The 15,277-nt window shown below is 48.1% G+C and overlaps 1 protein-coding gene across 2 annotated transcripts in view; it reads left to right on the forward strand.

Annotated features, from left to right (window-relative positions):
* Nucleotides 1-15,277, forward strand: part of FAM168A (family with sequence similarity 168 member A) — a 250,361-nt gene that overhangs the window by 183,787 nt on the left and 51,297 nt on the right. For both annotated transcript variants that reach the window (XM_025209371.1, XM_006028064.3), the window contains exon 3: nucleotides 9,136-9,216. In XM_025209371.1, the coding sequence (XP_025065156.1) occupies nucleotides 9,136-9,216 (81 nt within the window). The remainder of the gene's footprint in view (nucleotides 1-9,135; nucleotides 9,217-15,277) is intronic.

Here is a 15,277-nt window from a genome sequence, read left to right on the forward strand (position 1 = left end):
TGGGGCGTCAGATGGCCCCCTTACCGTCTGCCCCCCTTCTTCACCCTACAGCCTTCCTGCTCCTCCCACTGGCACCGCTCTCCCATGCCCAGCTCCCCACAACCCCTGCTTCTCCTTCTCCACTTTGTCAGAAACTGCTCCCGGGCACAGGACATAGAAACTCAGCCCTTGCTGGGCCGTGCAGCAGTGGATTGGCCAGGCAAGGGGCCAGTTTCCATGTCTTCCATAGCCAGGAGGGAACCCAGCCCAAGCCAGAGCTGAGCTCTGCCTGACAGTAAAGGCATGGGGGCAGGAAGGAAGGGGGCAGCGGGGGCAGAAGCTGCAATAGAGGCTCAGTGCTAAACAAGATCCAACCCTTGGCATGGAGGCTGCTGCTTGCCAATAAGTAATAGTAAATAGGTCGAGATGTTTAACCCTTTCTGCTGCAGAGTCCCTTCAGATGGAGCTTTTAGCAAGTCTCTTGGCCTACTCGAGTGTCAGTGCGACTAACTGAGAAAGGAACTGGGAGACAGGCTCCAAGGTGAGCAAGTCACTTGTGACCAAGGGGCTGCCCCCGTTGTCTCCATGCAGACCTCCTGGGAGCAGCACTGGGTTGTGCACTCACAACCCTTTTAAGCCATCTGCGCTGCTTAATCACTGGGGCTGGCTGCACGCAGAGCCGGAGGAAGCTGGCATATAGACGTTAAGGCTTGAATTCTTGCCCCCCCATCTCCCAGCTGCACTTTCCCAGCACAGAGCTGAGCTGTTGAAACCACCCCCTGGGACAGCTCCCAGCAAAGAGCAGGGCACACCCCATGTTCAAGTCCTCAGCTGCACTGAGCACGAAAGCGGAAGAAACCTCGTCACCCCAGACGGGGAAAGATGCTGGTATAATGAGAGAACGGTGTCTGCACAGACTCTCGGCTCACCATCATTTCCTCAATGTAACAGCCGTTCTGCTCTGGAGACTTGGCTTCAAATGCAGAATTAGTTCACAGATGTCCTTATCAGCGATTTTCTCCATATCCCCAAATCGTTGCATAATTAGGTGCATTTTTTGTGCTTTCAATACTGCCAGCAATCAGCACTCAAGAAGAGCGTTGTTACAGGTGGAGATTAGGGAGGATTTTGGCAGGGCTGCGTGAGGGAGCCTGCATGGCGTCTGCTCTGTAATTTCACTGTTCTATGGTAATTTCTCAAGTACCAGATTCATACCCTCATTTCACAAAATGTGAGGCTTTGCATGCATAAATCCTCAATCAGTGTGAAGGGAAGGGGGGTGACATATTTCGGAAGCGCCTAAAGATGTGCCGCTGTTTCCTGTGGCCCGAAGAGCGCAGCAAACATACGCTGCCTTTTAAATCCCGTAATTCTTAGGCAGATCTAGAAAATAAAAGACTTGGTACTGGCGGAGGATCCTCTGGACATAAAAGGCAGGTAACTTGGATGTGAAAAGCTTCATCTGAAGGGACTTTGCAGCAGAGAGGGTTAGACATCTTGACCTATTTACTGTTACGTATTGGCAAGCTTCAAATCTCTGAGCCGAGTATGTGTTGTAAAGACAAAAGGCTTCTGGTTGTGTCACAGTCTAAATAGTATCACCAACTGGAAACAAATTGGCATAAATACATCCAGGGCTTTAAAAGAGGGAATTAGTAAAATGGGCCCTTGAATTATCCATTTTGGAACAATGGATTACACGATACGTGAAGTTTTGCTTGGCTGCCTGGGTTTTTATTCAATTGCATTTTAGTCATTAATTGGCTCTTGAGATATTGCAGGCAGTGTTTGAACAGCAGTTAGATTGAGTCCCCGGTAATGGATGCTAGCTGGAGAGAATCACAGAGAAGGAGGGCTGGAAGGGACCTCCATAGATCTAGCTCAACCCCCTGCCTGAGGCGGGATCATAGGTGCCGAGTACATGGGGGCCCGAGGACCTTGGCCCCCTCGGGAAGATGGTAGGGTGACCACCCATCCCAAATTGGATGGGACAGTCCTGAGATGGGAACAAGTCCAGGTCCCAGGCTGCACGGCTCCGGGACACCATGTGTCCCAGACTCCCAGTACCATGCTTGGATCTGGGTTTTCCGTTCACTGCGGGAAACGGCGGGTTTCCTCTCGCAGGCTGCAAGGGGCTGCGGGATGTAGGGGGCACCATGTGCATGCACATATGCACACACATGCACATGGCCGGGAATAGAGCCCCAAGCAGCGATGGAGAGCAGCTCCAACCAGCTGCCTGCAGGTAAGTTTATAGGGATTGAGGCCCCCGTGATGAGGGATGGACAAGGGCTGGGCCTGGGGGCACTGGGGCCCGAGGCCAGGGTGTGGGGCAGGACAGGACGATGGGTGGCTCATTCAGGGGGTGGGGGGGGCAGCTCCCTGCCCCTGCGTGCACTCCCAGGGAGGGAGACATGGGGGGCATGTGCCCTCCTAATTTGTGTGTGGGACGGATGAAGGTTGCCCGCTACAGGCTGGGGCTCCCTGCCCTGCTGCCCTCCTCTTGGGGACCCCGATCCAGCCACACCACCATGGCGAGGCGCCCCCCTACCCACCCAGCATCAGCAAGGGTGGTGGCACAGAGTTGTGCCGCCTGCTGCTGCCTGGCGGGCAAGGGCATACTCATCATGGAGGCATGGCAGGTGCGGGGCTCCCAGAGGGAGCCTCAAGCCTGCAGCGGGCACCCTGCATCGGTGCCTCCACTATGGACTCCACTCAGCTCTGCTCCAGCTGTCTATATGCTTTGCAAAAATAAAAATCGGCGCCTATGGGCAGGATCATTCCTACCCAAACAATCCCAGACAAATCCATTGTCTAACTTCTTAGGAAGAACGACCATCAGCCCTGACATAACATGAGACAACATCCAAACCTGCCACAGGTAAAGCAGGGCGACCATGGCAGCCAACGTCCCACTGTTGTAAGGTCGTTAATATATGTTTGAGAGATCCCAGGGAGCGGTCACACCCCCCACAACAGAGAAAGGCAAACCCCTCTCCTCCAGTTGTACCAATGTGACCATGGGGTAAAATTCCTTCCTGATCCCAAATACAACATCAGTCTGACCCTGAACGGTGGAGCAAGACCCTCTAGCCAGAAACCTCCAGCTTTAAGTCCAGGCAGGAGCATTGGCACAGCCCAGTCCCCAGCCCCAGCCTTAGCCAGTGCCTTGGAGGAAGGCTTAAAAGCACGGCTTTGCACAGCATCTTGTCCGTGGCCGACATAAAGGATGTTGCCATCTTCTTAATATATTTGTCATATAACTGCTGTTAGGAGTGGATCGTTGTTTTAGCTTTACTAGGGGAAGGAAGACACCGGACAAATTTGTCTTGCCAGTTAATTTAGTCTTGTGGCAATTTAAGCGGTAAGCAGATAACCCATCGCACTGTTGCTGAAAAAGTAAATGGTACCTTTACCAAGTCAGTGCTCAAAAAGAGAATTATTTTGCCCAATAACAAATGAAAATGAAATCTGAGCTTCACAGACCGGCCCCTTTTGTCACAGAACTGCAACCCGAGTTTCCAGTTGTGCAGTGAGACTTGGGATAGACATTTCAAAGGCTCCCAAGTCACTTAGGTATCCTAATTCCAGGTGATTTTAATGCTGTGTAGGGTTTTAATGCATTTAGGTGTCCTCCGAATATTACCCGTGATCTAAAGCTGTAGATACATCCTTCCAGAGATGAGATCTGTGAGAACCTGACTGTAGCCTGACTGTTTTACTGACTCCTCCATCGGTGCAGGGTCGCTGAAGATTTTCAAGTGTCTGGTTTCGTTTTTTAATGTCTCTGGTGACTGAGTTTGTGGTTCTGGTTTTAGCAAGCCTGCTCCAGAGTTCAGTAATCCTCAGTATTTAGGGAATATTGTTACGGGGCTTGGCTCTTCCTGAGCTCGGGTACTTCCTATGTCCATGGCAGCAGTTGCTGTTGAATGATTTGATAGCTTCCCCATTCACCAAGCTCTTGTTCATCAAGCTTCTCCACCATCCTTTCTATTTCGGAGGTCTGGGAGGCATTGTAGGACAAGGCGAGGTGGGATGGCTTGGTTCCTTCAGTATATTGATATCGTTATTTCTAGCTCTGGTTCTCATCAGTCCCAAAGGGAACATGGTGGTTTTTCCAGTGCCCAGGGAGATGAGGCATGGCCTTGGCCTGGGAATTAGCTGCCCAATGCTCAATCCAGGTAAGACCGACCGAAACAAGGTTGGCAGTTCAAGGTGTGGAGGGGAAAGAAACAAAACTATAAGAGACCGAGGAAGTGTTGGTCCTTCTCATCATCTTGTTCAAGGCTCTGCTGTTTCTGGAGGTTGAGGTATCAACTTTCTTCCGCCCGTTCCTGGTCAGGAAGTTCTGACCTTGTCTTTCTGATGTGGCTGTCTGATTTGGCTATCCGTGCCCTCGTCACCTGTACCTGCATCGCTGCAATCCTTGACAAGCGCTCAACCTCCAGCAAGGGCAGAAGGCAGCACCACGCATACTGCGCACAGCACGTTGCTTCTGCATACTTTCTGATCCCTCACATGGTGCCCTCAGCTCCAGAGATGGAGGGCTGAAGACGGCGTCTTCCAAGCGACTTTATCTCCCTCCCCTGGTCCATTAGGGCCTGAGCGTGTTGCTCTGCAAAGCCAGTCTGTTCTCCCAGGCTTCTCCTTATGTGTTGACCGAAGGATGCAGAGGAAGCAGTGGCTTGGAGAGTCTAAATTGCGGACGCTGTGCTACTGAGTTGTGTGATGGATTTGTGATTTATAAATGTTTAAGTAAATGAAGGAAGGGTAGCAGCAAACTAACCTTTGACCCTCCTTAAAACCCACTTCCTTGCTGCCTCGGTGAGGTCTATAAGCCCTCCTCCTCGTGGTCTGTTGTCACATAGCCGAGCCATGCATATTTAGTCTTGCCTCCTAACCCAGCCTTTCACTTGCTCAATCTTTTCTGTTGATCTCCACCAGTTTCTCAGTGTTTTTCTCATAACTGATGTGCAGAACCACTGCAGTAGCCACTTAAGAAATGGTAGGAGAGGCACAAGCCATCCCAGAAGGAGTAAGGAGCAGTGTCAAAGGGCACCAGAAGGCAAAGGGATGCGTCTTCGATACAGCATTGCATTGAGCAGAAGGGGAAATTACAGGCTCCCGGCGTTGCTCGCATATGTACATTTGAATACAACTGGAAGCACATAGACCGTAAACTATATGGCTGGAAATATAAGCAGACTCCTTGTTCATGAGCAATCTGGGTACAATTTTCCAGGATGGAGCTAAACAACGCCACTCCTTTTGCTTGAAAATGGTCAAAAGGCTCTATTCGGCAGCAATTATAATTTATTGCCTGAGCTGTCTTTTTTTTTTCCTTTTGTGTTTCCACAAGGTACATATATTAAGTTATGCAAAATGGGGGGATTAGGGTGGTCGGGAGCTATGGCCTAGGAACCATTAATCAAAGGCAGCATTGCACAGGAGAGCATAATGAAGAACAGAGACGGTAATCATTTTATAGAAACATTTAGAAATCCATGAAAAATTAAAGGCAGCTTTAATATACATCCTCGAGTAAGTACCGCAGCCCAGAGTGCTTTTCATTTTACTCTTCTGGTTGTTACACCAGGATTTTCAAGCCAGTTCAGCTAGTGTTTTTCAGAGTCATAGTGGCAGAAGTTTACCGCAGAGAGACTGTTAAATGAACAGGTCTATCGATTGTGGATTAATTTTTAGTCTGATCCATAATGAAAATTTAAAAAAAAAGGAAAAAATCTTTTTGTTTCTTCTCTAATAAATGTTGCTTGACATCTCCCCAAATTCTCTTAGCACTCGCATTTTATCATGGGTGCTATAGTGGCTGCCAGCACAGCAAAAGACATTCACTGCCCCCAAAGAAAAAGTCTAGAGCCCTGATCCCAGCCGGAGGCTCAGTGCAGTCACTGCGGTTTCAGACGGAGGTGGCAGTTTTCCCCACCTACACTTGTCCTTGTGGGATCAGTCTAGGTGGTTGGAGAGATGGAGCTGGGATGGCGGGAGGACAGTCTTAGGAAATCAATGGGAAAACCAGAACAAAGCCATGTCACCGCAGTGTTGCCAGCTGTTGCAACTCCAACACATGAATTTTCACCACTTAGGGGTGGAGAAATTGCCCCAGTACCCACAAAAAAAGTCTGTTGCTTCCCATTCTGACCCCTTTTTACCCCTTTATTAGTAGGGGCAAATCCCTGATAGTTTTCCGTTGTCTTTCCTTAAGTCAACCAGAGGCAATAATAGTTTGCAGGAGGTCAACTCGCACAGAAGCAAACTACATGTGATCAGGGTTGGGGGACGAACAGAACGAAAGTCCATCCGCACTCCATGTCTGCATGTTTTGGCCTCTTTCGCTGAATCCTGGTTTATTTGAAAAGTGATTTTTTTTTCGAGACATCCATAAAAAAAGGTCTGCCAACAGGCCTGCAAGACTTCAAACAGCTTAATAAAATGCTACAAAAACACAGGTCACGTTTTTCATGTACAGGCACTGAAGGAGAAGTGCTCTGGTGTATTTGACTTTGGCCTGTTTTATTTAGGTCGTGGGGCTTTCTGCATGTGTTGCAAACTCCTGCTCCAGCCATTTGAGGCTGAACGTATCACAGACTGTCTTGAGGAGGTCAGAGAATCTGACCTGGCCCCCGTTGGCCTCTGAGGTCTTGCTTTGATTAGAAGAAAAGCTGTACTGAAGTCTACACACCTGATACACCCTGGTCTTTCACATGTGCTATACAGGTTGAATTCACCCTAAGGGATGCATTTAGGCTGTAATTCAATTCACGTAGTCCTGCACTAGACCCTTCCAGTGTGTTGCCTTGCCTTAGCCTGACCAAGTGTAAGAAAAAGGAGCGAAGGAAAGGTCTCCAGAGCCAACCCTGCTCAATGCTTACGGTCAAAAAAGACGTAGGTGAAGGAGATCTGACATCATATGCTGCTCTCAGGGCAAGGACCCTAATTAACAGGAAATATCCAATGACCATAAATGCATTCAAAAGGCTCCAGGTGTCACAGGAGGAGTTTCCATGGTCTCACTGGCTTCCCACTGTGGGTAAACGTACTGAAAAGGGTTTGACATGGAAAGTATGTCCTGGGGGTGTCTCTCTCCTAGCCCGCTTCAGCTGCAGCTCCTCCTCCTCATCATCATGCCAGCCATCTCAGTTAACTTTTGGGGACCAGCTCCTTTTCTCCCTATTGGATGTGGAAGTGGATTTAGGTGCCTAAGTGTCATCCTATTCCTATTCTGCTCAAGTCCCTGAAAGAACATTAATGCAGAAGGTGGGTGGGTTTTCCTCTTGCTTCCTGCTTTTTGTGGTTTATTTGGAAAGCAAAGATGATGGTGTGCTGCAAAAGTAGGTGTGTTTAAGGTCTTTTCAGGGATGTGAGCAGCATGGAATAGGATCACACTTAGGCAATGATGTCCATGTGGGCACCTAATAGATCGAACCGGATCTGGTCCATGGTGTTTTGTCTCCAGGAGTTATAAGGAACATAGTCGGTGTCCCCTTTCTTGATTCCTTTCATGGCAGAAAAAAATGGTTGGTACAGAGATGGCACTGGTCCTCTCTTCTGCGCAGCCATGATGCAGGGGATCCCACCTGGCTCCAGTAATGGAAGCTGTTTCAAGCTCAGTGTATTCAGGACCCGGGCTTTAGGCGTAGAAAAAGTCGGTACCAGTGGCCATTAGCAACCTGGAGGGAGAAAAGATTCTTCAAAAAAAAAAATCCAGTGAACAGGAGATGAAATGTGGATATTTTTGACTCAGGGTCTTCATCATTAAGGTGATGTGTGCAATCACTGGATCTATAAATAACATTCCAAATTGCTGCTTGATTGCTAAAACCCTGTATATGCCCAAGCGCGTCAGCAACATAGGTTTTATATATAGCGGGGCAGCGGGGGGAGCTGTTAAGCTACAGCATATCCAGCCTTAACTACTGCAATTTTTAATTAACCTGATTTAGAAGCCAAATGTAACACTGATGAAAATGAGAGGGTAGAACATACAATCATTTATTCCAGTAGAATGGTCATGATTGTTGAATTAGATGCATTCAAATTACCTTTAAAAAACATCTTCGCGGTGCTCGGATTGGTTCTGGAGGCCAAATTTTAGAAACCTAGATTGCAGAAGGTTTAACAGTACAAGCATAGACACACGGGGTAGGAAAACACGGCTGGGGGTTTAATAGTGGGACCAACTGGGGAAGGAAGCACCAATTTTGGTCTTGTGTAACGCAAGAAGAAGATTGATTTGGACCTCTGATGTGGGGCTTATTATTACTGGCTCCAGTCTACTCTGACATAGGAGACCACCTAGGATTGACTTTGTCCCGCTCTGACCTGTATCTTTCATAGGAAGGGGGCGATTTAAGTACCTAGAGAGACTGAGGAAATGGTCGCCGCTGGTAAACGCTGCACAGCTCGGCTCAGCAGCAGGAAGCGAAGAACGCGCAACTCATTGAAACTGTAGGAGGAATATAGCGAGTGCGAAGGGAAGAAAGAGTGCAATTATGTTGAGTGTTACCAAACCAGATCTGTAAAACAGTTGTGGGCGGTGAAAACCAAACCAACAAAACCCCCCAACAGTTTGAATTCCAGGGATTGTCATTAACTGATTGGATAAAGGAGAGCCTACAATAAAAGAGCGGTTTATTGACAGATGCGTGTGCTGCTGGATACACGTATTGTGTGCGGGAGCACGCAACACCGCACCCCCTGGATCAGCAAGAGATGGTAGCAATGTTCCCTCGCTTGAGTTTTGTGCTTTTAAGCTCAGTGATTATTCATGTAGCAAAATGTGGGCTCGGATGTGTGGCTCTTCTCTTGAACTTGTCCTGGGAGATCAGTAAAAGATGGACACATCGCATTAATAGATCCACAAAAGCAGCCAACGAACTTCTTTTGAATCCACTTCTGGTTTGTCATCATCAGACTCCTTCAACGTATGTATTTTCCTGGTAGTTTTCTACAGATTGTATTGAATACACCCCTGTTCTCAACATGGCCCATCCAATAATACATTTTCTGCTTCACAACCTCTGCCGATGACCTGTACATTTACAGAGAGTTTTATTTTTCTTCTAAGGTTATTCTCTCCTGATTTTTTTCCTGACTGTTGTTGACAGCACTGTAACTTCTCTCTCCTTCTCATTGCAGGTTATCCAACTGGGTATCCCACAGCTGCCCCTGCCTACAACCCAAATATGTATCCAACCAGCAGCCCTGGCTACGCCCCAGGTAAAAACAAGTCTCTGTTCTGGAAATTATTCAGCAAGATGTGAGAGAAACTCACTCGCTCTTTCGTTTTTTGGCACATGAAAGCCAGCTGTCTCAATAGGGGTTCAACAAATAAGTAATAGCTTGGAGGCTGTAGTAAGCTTTCCCATTACTAATACAGCTTTCCTTCCCCAAAATACTCCACAGAACATGTCGCACACCCTGGGTTGAGGCAAACACTACCTCTCTAGTCTAATCTGCGGTATTTACATGGGCCCCATTGCCGTCATGTTTAAGTGCCTCTGAGTCTCCACTGTATTTACGGATTGCACTGGCCCCGGCCCTTGGGCTACCTTCCCTTCTTCGTCCTAGAGTCCTCTCTTCCTCCCGTCGCAGATGTGGGCGATTTGCTAAGGCTCTCCTTCTCAAAGTCCCCCGTGACTCCATCCCACTGTCTGCTGATTTCTCACTTGGCGACTGTCATCCCCTCCCTTATGCTCCTCCTTGCTCTCATACTCTTCTCTCGCCCTTTCTTTACGTATTACATAGTTCTTTCCTCTTACGGGAAGCCCAAACCAGGCTTTGACTCGACCTGCCCCTCCAACAGTCCTCCCAGCTCCCTCTTCATCTCTGAGCTCATTGAACGTGCTGTTAATAATAACTGTCTGGAGTTCCTCTCCTCTGGGTCCATGTCAGCCTTCCCCATCCGTTGCAGTCCACATATTGTCTAATGACCTTTCCTAGCCCAGGCTAAGAACCTCTTCTGCATTGCGCAGCCTCCTTGGTTGCCAGCCACTTTTCATAGCCTGTCATGCTCTCGGCATCTTATCCCTCCCCTTTGGCTTTTGAGGCTCGGTCTCCTCCTGCCTCTCCAGTCCCTCTTTCCAGGTTTTTCCCCTCATCCTGCTTCCAGCCATCTCTGGAGGCTCCACGGGGTGCTCCGTCCTTGCTCCCCTTCTCCTCTCCCCCCAACACCTTGTTTCTGAGTGTCCCTCTCCACAGACACAAGCCACGATCCATGCTTGCATTGACATCTCACAGACCGACAGTTCTGCTCCAGACCTGTCTCCTGTCCAAGCTGGTGTCTCAATCTGTCTCTTTGGCTTGAGTAGTAGCTGTCACTTCAAGCTGAATGTGGCTAATTCAGAGCTCTTTATTCCAGTCCCTGCCTTTTTCACTGCCTTTCCTCAGTCCCCAAGGACTGTCATTCATAACCCAATCAGTAGGGCCTGTAACCTGTGCATCCTCTTCAATTTAGACCTTTCCTCCATCGAAGCCTTGCCGATCCTCTCTGCATGCGCCTCTGTGCTACAGCCTTTCCTGTCCATCCGCATGGGGAGGACTCTCATCCAGCCTCTCTTGTCTCAATTGCTTCAACATCCTCCTCTCTACCCCTTATGAATGCAGCCTTGCTCTGCTCATGTCCATCCAGGACCTGGCTGCCAAGACCATTCCCCCAGCCCCTTGCTCTGACCTTGTCACCTGCTCTGTGCATCCCCGCTCCCTCTTCTGTACTGCATGAACCATGAGCTGCCGGCCTTCATTTCCAAGGCTCTTTGTGGCCTCCTCCCACCTGACCTGTCCCTCCTCATTCACCAACAAGGGACTGTTCATACCACAAGTCAGCCAGTATTGCTTGCCTCTCTCAGCCACTTGCTTATTAAAGTCCCTTCATCCCTCATGCTGCCCCACAGACATGAGGAACTTCCCATAAACCATTTCATCTTTCTCTTTCAAAAGCCTCCTTAAAACTTGCCTCTGCCATAATGCCTGGAAAACATCACCAGGGTTAGGTTGCTGATGTGCTAAGACTGCCGCATGTCTCCTTGTAGCTTCTGCCTGTTTCCAGCTGTTATCTTGTCATCTTCCATATTATTGCATGTGCCCCCAAATAAGATGCACACTTGTTTTTTGGAAAGTCAAATGCAGAAAAGATTTTTCCAGAATCATGGTTGGCTGCAGGCAGCAGCTCATTGGCTATTTCAGACAGAAGTTAGTGTTAACCCTTTCACAGCGGGTGCCAAATTGGCAGCCAAAAGCTGCTGCCAATTCGACAGCAACTGTGAAAGTGTTAAAACTGGATTCTGCCCTTGCTGCTTGCTGTATCAGAGAGAAGTAGCAGGCATTTTGCAGCACACCGTCTCCATGCTTCTATTCCAGTGAAGAAAATCACCTTCCCTGCTTAGGACATGTACCCTGATTTTGGAGGGCTGATTTTTGCAGGGAAAGGTGTGTGTCATATGGGACTAAATATGGTATTTAGGGCTTATTTACACTTGTGAATTAATTTGGATTAGGGAGAGTCTGAATTAAAGCACAAAAACTATTCCTGAATGACACCCAGTTGGAGACTTATTCTCCATGAACAACATTGGGACTTGACTTACACTGGGACTTGATCAGGATTAGTTCATCTGAAATAGCTACTGTGGAATAACCCCCCATAGAGACAAGTACTCAGGGATTTGCACCAGGTCAGGCAGGAAGTCTGTGGTGGAGCAGGAAACCGAACCCAGGCTTCTCCAGTCCTAGGCCTGTGCCCTAATCACTGACCCCTCCTTCCTCTCTAAGAAATTGTCTGAGGTAGATTTATAAAGGGTTAAGGCAGAACTGTGCTGTCAGAAGTGAGCAAAATCTGTCCTGTGATGGATTATGCATCCTCGTCCATGTGCACTTGCGTAGCCGCTAATTGGCAAACTCAGTCGTTCAGAACAGGTCGTCTTGGCCATTAGCACAAAGTAATGAGGTTCTACTGGGAGCCATTTCCGCTATTCCAGAGTAAGTTTCTCTGCTGAATAAACCACTTGTTTTCATGCACTTGGAGCCCAACCCTTGAAGTCCTCCCTCAAGCCACGCTGGTTTTGGTGCCAGAGGAAGATTTCCCATTGGCCCCAGTTGAAGAAAGCATTTTATTGCTCCTTCTTTGCAGCCAGTCTGACTTCAGTGGAGCTAATCCCTAGAGTAGAGGGCTACTTGTTGCGACTAGGGATGGCAGAATCTAGTGACCAAGCAAGGGGCTCAGTGACTTTTCTTTGTTGCTTGGCTTCGTGTCCTGTATTTCATGTAGCATAAGAAGATGCAATGTTCCTTTGTAACCCTATTTTTTAAGCATGTACTCTTATTTCAGTTGGTTCTCAACCTTTTTAGCCTCCAGGCCCCCCTCTATAACTGCTCTTGATTTAATGGCGCCCGGTCATCGAGTGAGAATTTAAATTCACAAAAGTTCTGGAGGAAGCCGTGAGGTTAAAATTGGCGAGAACCGCTTGTCTACCTGGTGCCGAGTGATGGCTTTGGGGGCAGGACCTCACCTCACCATGGCTTGCTCTTTCAATCATTTGCCCTCTCTCCACCCCTGGTCTGTACCTGGGAGGAACCCTGCCAGCCAGCTTGCTCCTCTACAAATCTCATACACTGGTGACTGCAAAAGAGACGACCAAGCGGGGATTTGATAACAGCCTTCATCTCCCTGCAGGGGGTTGTAAAGAGGATGGAGCTGAACTGGTCTCAGTGGGGGCAGATGTCAGGACAAGGAGCAATGGGGTCAAGCTGCAGCAAGGGAAGTTGAGGTTGGATATTAAGAAGAACTTTCTCACTAGGAGGGCAGGAACAAGTTACCCAGAGAAGTGGTGGACTCTCCATCCTTGGAGGTTTTTGAGACCCAGTCTTGGCTGCGATGATGTAGTTGGGGCTGGTCCTGCTTTGAGCAGGAGTTGGACTAGATGTGACCTCCTGAGATCCCTTCCCACTCTCATGTTCTATGACTGAAGCCATCTGCCTCCATGGCCCCTCCTGCCAGCCCTGAGAGTGTGTGGTTTGAGCTGGGTTCAAAAGTGCTGCTGCAGCCCCATGTCCACCCCCCTGTGGCGGAGCATACTCAGGGAGGGATGGGAGGCCAGGCTGGCACAGAGGCTGCCAAGCAGGGAAGGGCAGCAATGGCAGCAGTCCCCAGAGCCACCAGCTACTGGCACTAGGGTAGCTGGAGTGGGTGTGGGGTGGAGAAGGGGGCTTACCTCCTCACACAGGGACCAGATGCCACAGCACCCGACTGTGCCACACTCACTGCCTTATTTGTAACATGTTGCTTTTTAGGCCGTGGCAATGGTCCCTTCACCTACTTCATCCCCAGTGGCAGTGCCTAGCAGTGAGCTGGAAAAGATTTCTTACGATGTGAGATGGTGGCTTTGGTCACTTCTTCATGAAGAAAGCTGGAAAAAATTATGTGCACACTTTGAGGCTGGGGAATGAAAGCGTTTCCTGAGTCGAGTGGGTGATTTATTGATGGTCTTGAGGATTTTTTTAAAATAAACAATTGAAGACTTTGTTGAAACTTTAGCAAACTCCGAGTAGGCATTGCCATTAGGAAGTATTGGTAAAAGGGCATAAAACAGACTTGACTAAAAAGTCAGTCGCATCTGCATTGTTCAGCTTTTGATTTCTTGTGACATCATAAAGTCAGCTGTTCTCTGGGGCCTGTAATTATCTTGGGTTTGCCAAATCTAAATTTCTAGTGTAAAAAACGTTGTTTTGGGGATTTTTTTTTTTTGGTCAGAAACCTTTAGTGTTGCCTTCCATATAGCCTAGCAAAGCAGGAAGGGTCACAAACCCATGCTGCTGCTTTTTGGCTCAGCTTTAAATCCTCTGTAATTATTTAGGGAACAAGCAGCTGCTGAAATACAACCATAAATGATGAATTACAGTTCACTGTGTGATGGACCCTTATGGTCAGTTGTTGACTAGGGGGCAGAGTAAGGAAGAGGCTGTAACAGGAGGAAGAACCTTACAAACCTACACCGACCCAGAACTGTGTGCATCAGTGATCAGCATGGGGATACACAGGACTTGGCTGACTCCGCTGCCGGAGTAAGGAGAGGAGACAGGCAAAGTGGCCCCAGCAGTATTTGTGGCATGATGGGAGGTACGAGCAGCAGTTCAGTGCCTTGGGGTATGGTAGCCCTGAGCTCAGGGAAGGGGGCATTGTTCAGAAAGGGATGGGGGTGACTATAGAGAAGAGGTTTCAAGTGCAAGTACAAACACTAGCGGGTTTACAGTAAACAGAGTTGATAGAGCAGGGCTAGGCCCTATGCTCTGCTTTGTGGCATTTCTACAGGTCAAGGGACCCTTTCAGACCTTACCTGAAGTTGATGTCACCTGGGTGAGAACTACTGTAAAGTCTCAGCTGACCTACTTTATCTTCCGTTTGCTGCCACTGCCAGGTAGGACTGCCCTGCATGCCTGTTTCCAGGAGGGACAGATAGGGCTGCACAGGGAAGCAGCCGCAGCAGGAGCAGGCACTCCTTTCTTCATTTGGTTTTTCCCCCCTCCAGGGTGGATTTGATTGAAATCAAATCAGTTTAAAACATGATTGAAGTCACTGGTCAGGACACCTTGATTTAATCACTGTTTTCTACAAAAAGTGCATTCTTGTTGTTTGATATAACTTTCATTAAAATATTCCCAAACTGGGTCTCTTTTATGGCCTGCTGCCATGATAAGTTTTCCATTCTACCATACCATTTCCTCACTAGAGCTCAAATCAATGGAGAGGGTATACTTAGAAACTTATCCCTCAAGACTTCTGGAATAGTGTGCTCAAAATGTTTCCCTTTTTTGTTTTTTACTGCCTCTCCCCCCTTGCATTTATCTTCAGACTTCTCCTCCTTGCCCAGATCTACTCCACCCCCAACAATCTTTTATTCATTTAATTCTTGAAACTTTGCACTTTTAGAGATAGTTAAGGGCCTGACTCTGTGTACACAAACTTGCAGAGAGACACTAAAGTTGATGGGTAGCTAATCAACTCTGTCATCTCTCATCTCCGTATACTGCTGTTATTAAGGGTGTTATCTCTGGAGACAAACCCACAGTGTGAGAACTGAAACTAAGCATCACAGAGATGCTTAATGGGATCTTCTAGACTGAGCCCTGAGTCCCATTGGCTAGAGTGGTTTTCTTTAATCTCTACTAATCTATAGAGGAGCCTCTGCGAACCCCATAAGATTGGGCCCCTAATATAGTCTCAGTCCATGGCCTGTTGTGTCCTATTTATAAAACTTTTCTAAAAAGGTTACATGAATATATTGTC

This window comes from Alligator sinensis, unplaced genomic scaffold (assembly GCF_000455745.1).
Source record: "Alligator sinensis unplaced genomic scaffold, ASM45574v1 scaffold594_1, whole genome shotgun sequence".
NCBI classification, from domain to species: Eukaryota; Metazoa; Chordata; order Crocodylia; family Alligatoridae; genus Alligator; species Alligator sinensis.